Source organism: Peromyscus maniculatus, chromosome 14 (genome assembly GCF_049852395.1).
Source record: "Peromyscus maniculatus bairdii isolate BWxNUB_F1_BW_parent chromosome 14, HU_Pman_BW_mat_3.1, whole genome shotgun sequence".
In the NCBI taxonomy this organism is placed as follows: domain Eukaryota; kingdom Metazoa; phylum Chordata; class Mammalia; order Rodentia; family Cricetidae; genus Peromyscus; species Peromyscus maniculatus.
The window spans coordinates 89,644,565-89,652,818 of NC_134865.1; the positions used below are offsets into that span (position 1 = coordinate 89,644,565).

The 8,254-nt window shown below is 45.5% G+C and overlaps 1 protein-coding gene across 5 annotated transcripts in view; it reads left to right on the plus strand.

Annotated features, from left to right (window-relative positions):
* Rapgef5 (Rap guanine nucleotide exchange factor 5) overlaps nucleotides 1-5,195 on the plus strand; it is a 237,618-nt gene extending 232,423 nt beyond the window's left edge. For all 5 annotated transcript variants that reach the window (XM_076551566.1, XM_076551568.1, XM_076551570.1 and 2 more), the window contains one exon: nucleotides 1,398-5,195. In XM_076551566.1, coding sequence (XP_076407681.1) covers nucleotides 1,398-1,516 — 119 coding nt within the window. In that variant the 3' untranslated portion in view covers nucleotides 1,517-5,195. The remainder of the gene's footprint in view (nucleotides 1-1,397) is intronic.
* The last annotated feature ends 3,059 nt before the right edge of the window (nucleotides 5,196-8,254 follow it).

Consider the following 8,254-nt stretch of genomic DNA (forward strand, 5'->3'; position numbering starts at 1 on the left):
TTTCTTCCATTGGCCTTTGCTTCCAAAGTGATCACCAAATACTCAGCTAAAACTACCAGTCTGATTTATCAAGAAACAGTTTTTGTGTATTCCCAGTATGGGCAAGAGGGTCATGCCAGCTTGGCTGACGGGGCTTGGACCTCCCACTCACCAGAGGACTCTGCATAGCCCCAAGCAAAGGCGAAACTTAGCTGTCAGGTGTGTGTTCTTAAAATTAGGCTGTGACTAAATTATCTGACCTCCTTTTAACAATTTCTTTCTATGAGCCTCATTAAGCAATGCCAGTATGTGGGATAAAGTAAGAAAACATCACTCAAAACAGTTATGAACTATGGAGTGCCACACAAGGGTCAGCATGATTGCTGGGACTGTCCATCAGGGCATCTTTTGAATGCTTGCTATTGACAAACTTATCTGTACAGCCTGGCCAGCGTTTACCAAACTAAAAGCGATCTCCCAATGTCTTCCAGAAAGACATTCCAGAATTATAGCTTATTGGTCATGGTTTCAATGCTGAACTTCCAGTGTTTATTTGCTGGGGCCAGGAAGTCCAAGAGTTAGAAGCTGTCTATGGCGGACAGCTCAAATTATTTTCTTACCAGACATATTCTTCATGGGAGAGGGAGAAACTGTTTTTCCCAGAAGTGCTGCAGTACATGCTCCTTTTCTGAGCCTGCTTCCTCTGAGACTCACCCTGGCTCTGTCAGTCAGTTCTCCTCTTCCCTAATGGGTTCTTTTCTGTTTCTCTTTACCGTGGTATTGGGCCTGCCCCATTGTCGATGCACCTTACCTCAGGATCCTTATGAGAGCTGTCCCCAGTGTGCATCCACATAGTCACAGCTCACTGAAGCCTCTCTTGTGGCCTCTTTGGATTGCCTTATCCTCTTGGGTACTCTTTAGCCCGTGCATACATTTTGTGAGACCACTTTTCTTGTACCCGTTCCTGAGGTTCTATTCTGTGGACACCAAAAAAGTGTACAGAGATCTAAAATAGAAAGAAATAAAGCTGAATAAATAATTGAGTAAGCTTTTGTGTTCAGATGCTCATTCCTAACAATTCCAAGCTGAAGATATACAAACTACAGACCAATGCTTGGGAGTCTGTGCTGGGGAACCACTGGGGCCTGGTTTTGCATCCTAGCTATGGCATTTACTGGCTGCCTGCTGAGTTTCCTCATTTGTAAGGGGGTGACAGTATGACTTCTAAATAGTCTGTTAGGTATGGATGCCTTGCCAGTCGGCCTGCCTGATCTGAGCTGAAGTCAAGTTCATCTCTAGGGACAAGGATGCTGCTTCTAGAACTAACCTACTCTCAACCCTTCGTGTGAGGTTTACTGCATAAAAGTAACGCCACTGCTCCCATGACATTGATTGTTCATTTTCCCTCTAAAAACTAGGAAGTGACATGTCTCCAAAGGAGCAGCAAGAGCTGAAGTCCTATGTCAACCACCTGTATGTCATCGACAGCCAGCAGGCCCTGTTTGAGCTCTCTCACAGGCTGGAGCCCCGGGCCTGAGCCATGCCATTCCGCCCCAGAACCGCAGCATGAAGAGCGAAGGGAAGGCCTCCGTTCAGCATGTTGCTTCCTGTGAGAAAAGAGGTTGCTGAGTTTTATCAGCATACCGTGAGACAAGTGCAGGAAAGCCAGCCAAAGCAAGTTTGGGAAGTGATGTCATCCACCAGAGGCGGGAGAGTGCCCCCCTCCACCTCTGCTGTCAGTGAGAAGACAAAAGGAATCAGAGCATCCTTGGAACAGGGTTTTTCTTATGCTGGTGATTTCAGTCCAGTCCAAGTCTCAGCTTATAGTGTGGCAGCACTAAGAGAAAACATGTCTTGACATACAGCAGCCAGGTGGTGGTTGTTGTTTTCCGTAAGATTGTATGTACAGCAGGAAGGACTGTCACTCCGCCTGCACCACTTGACTGCCTGTGGGCCTTTCAGAGACTGAGAACACCTAAAGACGTCTCCAGTGAGAGCATCTCCAGAGGGCCAGGAGGAGAGGCTTCTGCAGCTAGAAACTGGACATCTCCCTGGCAGGCATGGCCTGCTGTGCAAACAAGAAATGCCTGGCACACACTCCTTTGCTTCCACAATCATTTACTAGTGTCTGTGCAGGTGAAACCGCTTCTGTACCACTGAGGTACTCCTGGAGGCAAGGTAGACAGTTTCTCATCCCGGAAGGAACCTGGCAGCATTCAGTTTCCGGGAACTTTCTTTACATATATTTTTGTTGTTGTCATTGAGTGCAACATGATTTTCAGAAAAACCTGGGGCCCAGATGGTGGGTGCTCAGTGTCCACTTCCTGAGATCACAGAACTGCCAGCCTCTGCATTCTTGTGCCTGATGCAGCCTTGGTGTTTGCAGAACTCCACCAGGCTCCCTGCCCACAGGATGCAGAATGTCAGCCGTGGGGGAGCAGGAGTGAAGCGGAGTGTATATATCGCTTAGCAGTTGGGCTTACCAGTCTTTCAGTGATTGAAAGGTACCCAGAAATGCCTAAAATCTGACTTAACTGGAGAGTTGGAACCCCCACAGTCCACTTCCCAAGTAAAGCCAGAGCCTCTCTGCAATTTGCCTTTTTCCTTTTTATTCTTTTTTATTTTTTTACAAATCGGGCCTCATATACCAAATAACACCTCTTGGAATTCTCAAGGACTGGTCAGGGGAGTTCCCCGAATCCTCAAGTAAGCAAGAGCTTGTGGTTAAATCAAGCCTGCCGTCCCAATAGCTCTCCACTGTGTGCAAGCCCCACCTGATATGTTAGGTGTATGCATTTTCAATCTGAGTATGGGTATGTTTCCCACGCCCCCGAGGGGCTGGCTGGGGAGTGTCCACACAGACCTGCTTCCCGCTCTCTCCAGCACCATCATCTAAGGCATGCCCCTTGCCTCCTGACTCCTTGAGAGCCACGCTGTTTCCTGGTCTTGGGACCACAGTGAGCCTGAGATACTGCTAGAAGAAACTATATGGAAAAATTTTGGGTAGAGCTTTCAAAGAGGTTGCATCCGATCCAGCGTGTAAAATTTCAGTCCTGGAAACTTATGGGACATTGTGGAAACACTCCAGCTAGGACTGGTTCCCTGTGAAAATGTTTCTCGGGGCTGAGAGCCAGCAGTTGAGAGCAGAGCCGCAGAACCAGGGAAAGCAGGCTTTCCTGATGTGTGACCAAGCACAGGCACTCACAACGCCCTTGGCAGTTTCTGAGAGTGCCACAGACTTAGAGCACAAACACTTGTCTTTCCTCCAAGCTAGCAACCAGGACTGGGCTAGTGAAATCGTACCAGGCCATTTGATACTGTCTGTGTTCTGACCTAATGTATTAACATTAGCTCTACATTGCTCCAAGCAGAACCTTCCCTTCAGAACTCATTGTAGGTGGAGATCAGTGTGAGTAGAACTCATCTGTCTAGACACCAGCTCAACTGGGCTGCACAAGCCATACCTGCATCATGCTTAGCATACTTAGAAAATCCTGTAGGACATACATGGGAACAGGCCAGGAGAGTCTGCTTTTCCCAAAGCAAAAGTCAGGTGGGATTTGTTTTTCCATCCTGTCTCCTGAATATCTGAAATCTCTACATCTTCAACCTTAACACCTGTTTCTAGGGATTTCTCAGGCAGCAGATCTAGGGACTTCAGGAGGTTTGCAGAATCTGAAATCTGAAATGAGAGAATACTCCAGAATTGTCAGACCCTGTTTGTTCCACAGGAAGCTCTTCCTAAGGCAGCTGACCCGGTTCCTTCTCCAGAGCCTCCCCTGGGTCTCCCTAGAATCAGTATTGTGCTCCCTGAAGGTGGACTAGGAGATGTCTAGGGTCTCTTCCAATTCTCCTTTGGATTTTTATGATTACATAGATCCCCATCCCTCCCTAAACCCTGTATAATTGGGATCTTCAACAGTGAGTGATACCTGGACCTCTTTCTAAGAGCACAGCCCTCTAGGGGGCCTGTGGGTCTTTGGATTCCATTCCTGCAAAGCAGCCCCGCTTGCTAGTTAGCACAGGAGGCAGAACATGAGTTCATCTAGGGGAAGTCACCAACTTTCCAAATATTTGAAAGAAGTTACACACGCATTTGCAGATGCTCCATAGCCTACAGATTTGAAATTCACTTACAGTCTGCATAATTGCCAAATGGTTGTAGTAGCACATAGGATAACTCACATTCACTCTTTTCTAGTAGTCTTAATTGCATTGAGAATAAATTCCTTTTCCTACTCCAGTATCTACAAGCAAGTAGTGTGGCACATACCTTGAATTTAGAGGCATGAGAATAAAGTCCCACACCTAGTTTGCAGGGACATATTTCCTAGATGCACACTCGCCTGAGTGAAGAGTAAGTGTGTGGACAAGTGGCTGCTTGTGTAGACTTCTGGTCCTGGAGCTGGCCCTTTGACGCTGCCTAGGTCCCAGCCCTGTGGTTTTGCTACAGACAACATGTACACTGCAAACCCTGAACTAAATGGCACAACCCACCCAAGCTTTTCAGAATTGGACCAAATGATTAATGTTTGGAAGACAAGGGCCACCGCAGCTGTCCAGCATAGGAGTTCTTCTCAACTTCAAAGACGTGTCCTTGAAATTTCAGCCTGCTCATTACTGAGTGGGCCAGTTTTGCTCCAGAGAAAACACATTTTGAAAAAATTGCCAAAAAAGTCAGATGAAATGTACTATTGTATAAAGCAAAGCTGTATATACTAAGCATTTTTAGCAGAGTAATATTTATTTGCATAGCCTATTTATTGTATTCGTATTACACTGTTATTAAATACCAGGATGAAATCAATGACCAGAAGCGAGGACTCTTGCCTTTGGATATCTCATTGCTTAGGACTGCTGTGACATTGTCAGCTTGCGATAACAATTAGAAGATAGAAAGCCCACAGTCTGGGCATCTACCTAACTTCTCAGGGACTACACCTCGTAGTTTTCCACCATTCTAAGAGCTGGTAAATATGAAACATTTGTTGAATTACCAGACTGCCATTGACAGTGTTTGCTTTTCATAGTTCATGCTTTCTGCCTCTGTGTATATGACTGTGCTGTGTATTTATCAAAGTAGGAAGCAATAATTTATATGTAAAAATGGCCAAGCAATATAAGGTTAAAACTTATATAAGTAACCATTACCTTATCTTGTATTTTCAAGTGTTTTTTTAACCTGCTTTTCCAAATATAAGACTATGTTAAACATACTGCTCGTGCCTAGACTCTTGTTTCTTGTGGCCATGGGCTGTGGCCTGTGTTCCAGCACCATCTGGTGCTCTGTCTAGAACTCAAGGTTTCTCACTGAAAGAGCTACAAGTAGGTGAAGAGCTACAAGAACCCAGTCACCTACCCTGCTACTGCGCCTAAACACTGCAGAGACCAAACACCACCTATTGGAAATCATAGCTTAATCTGAGCCTTGGAGAATCCCACAGATGCTTCCATCACCCCACTCCACTTGAGTAGAACTGGGAATAAAGAGTAGTACCAGGCCTAGTGATTCCTATGCCAGGACGGGGGAGCTGAGTGGGTGGGCCTGTGGAGGGCTCTGGTGATGATCAGGAAAAGTGGGACCGGTATCTGCCAGCACTGTGTCAGTGTTTCAGGCCTTCTGCATCGCTCTCGGATACACTCAATGTCCCAACTGTCAAATTTAAAAATGGCCTGTGGCATGTGGCATCCCTTCCCCATGGGAATATTATATACCTCACCATGTTGAACTGTAACACAAATCGCTGAATGGTTTTATAAGTGAAATACACGGGAGCCAGGTATTGGGGTGAATTCTGAAAGATCAGAGAAGCAGAACAAGCCACAGCTAACCTCACCTTGCCAACTTCTCAGCCAGTTCTGTTTCCACGAATCCTCAGACTGAAAGCTTCTGAGTTCTCATCCAAATTGATCTTAGTTGAACTGCTGCTAACAGTCTAAAAGCTTAAAAGCCTCTAGTTTCTGGTCCTCACGCCTTATTATACCTTTCTGCTTCCTGCCATCACTTCCCTAGGATTAAAGGTGTGTGTCTTTCCCAAGCAAGACATGAGATCTCAGGTGCTGGAATTAAAGGTGTGTGTCACCTTATGCCTGGCTGTTTCCAGTGTGGCCTTGAACACACAGAGATCCTGCCTGCTAAGTGATAGGATTAAGGGCATGTGCTAACACTGCCTGACTTCTTTGTTTACTTATAATGGCTGGCCTTTTTCCTCTGATCTCCATGCAAGCTTTATTTATTAAAGCACAAATAAAATATCTCCACATTTCAGCACAAATAAAATATTACCACATTGGCCAGGCAGTGGTGGCACACACCTTTAATCCCAGCACTCAGGAGGCAGAGGCAGGCGGATTTCTGTGAGTTCGAGGCCAGCCTGGGCTACAGAGTGAGTTCCAGGAATGGCGCAAAGCTACACAGAGAAACACTGTCTTGAAAAAAAAAAATCACCACATTGAACTTTGAACTCTGGAATGGTCAGGTGTCTTGTTCTGTCTAGTGAAGAGGAGGAGTGACCCATGTGATTTAAGTGTTGGAGGAAACCTGTGCTTTCCACGTCTGTTCCACTAGGGGCTCTGTACTGCTGCAGGTGAAAATGTCCAATCTGAGTCTTGGAGCTAAGGCAAAAATGTCACAAAGCTGCAACTTAAGAACACCTTGAGAACAATATACAGCATTGCCATGGAAGTCTCCCAACGCACTTCTCAATGTACTTCACTTTGCCTTAGAGCAGTGGTTCTCAATCTTCCTAATCCTGCGACCCTTTAATACAGTTCCTCATGTTGGTGACCTCCCCCCAAACCATACAATTATTTTCACTGCTACTTCATAACTATAATTTTGCTACTGTTATGAATTATTGTGTAAATTTCTGATAGTCTTAGGTGACCCCTGTGAAAGGGTCAATCAACCTCAAAATGGTCACGAACCACAGATTGAGAACCTCTACCTTAGGTCATTGACAAGTAATATCAGTTTTGTAGTATCTGATGGATGACATACTATATCTGTGTAATGTATTTTATGTGAGAAAAGGTAAAAATGATCTGAAGACCATTTCCTTAGATTAAAGCCTAATTAAAAGTCACCAGGAATTTGCCCATCTGTACAACAAGGGGAAATGGAGGGAATGTACAAGGGACAGTGTTCTTTGACGGCAGCTTGGAGCAGAGACAGGTGCTCCCTGCACTTTACTGTCTTAACCTGGTCCCATTGTCACCTCATCCTTGGAGACTTCCACATAGGGTCCTCCTGAAATCATGAGCTATACTGGAGATAAGAGTGGGCAGCCCTGAGCTCCAGGTTTGAGATGTAGGCAGTAGATGAGAGGGCAGTGCCAGTTGGAAATGTTCCTACCGGATTTCCTCTGGTTCCAGTTAGAAGGAAGAGGAACTAGAGGAACTAGATTCACATGAGACAGAACCCTGTGCTCTTTCAAGTCAACAGACATCAAAATGAATTTGTGATCCTGGCCTCAGGGACCTAGCTGCAACAATAGATTTCAGGGCAGCAGTCTCAGCACTGGGGCCCATTCTTAGAGGTCTCTAGGACCCCCAATAATCAGTCTCTACTTCCCTTCAGAAGTTACTTGAAACAATTGATATTCCTACAGTTTTAGATTTGCTAAGGATCCTGCAGTGAGGCATCCCTGTTACTGGAGGCTGCTGGAATTTCTCTTACCTAAACAGAACAAGCAGTTGTCTTTCTACAAACAACAAAAGCACATCTGACATGACAGATAGTTACTGTGGAATAATCCTTTTGTGCTCTGTGAAGGTGTGTTGCTCTCATTGTTAATAAAGAGCTGACTGGCTAATAGCTAGGCAGGAAGAGGTTAGGCAGGAGAGCCAAACTGAGAGAATGCTGGGAAGAAGGAGGGTGGAGTCCCCAGCCTGACACAGAGGAAGCAGGAGATGAACATGCCATGCTGAAAAGAGGTACCGCCATGTGGTAGGACATAGGTAGAAATATGGGTTAATTTAAGTTGAAAGAGCTAGTTAGTAACAAGCCTAAGCTATCAGCCAAGTATTTATAATTAATAAGTTCCTGTGTGGTTATTTGGGAGTTAGCAGGCGAGACAAAAAACTCTGCCTATAAATGGTGCAGAGTCAGAGCCAAGGCCTATAACACAGGGCCTCCGGGCAGCATGTTTAGACCCCTACCAGACTCAGAGCTTAGTTCTTGGTTTTGTCTTTCTAATGGTGACTTATGTTTGCTTACAAGAAACAGAGGCTACTACGTTTTACCCCTGTTATGGTCCCTAATTAGCCATCCCTC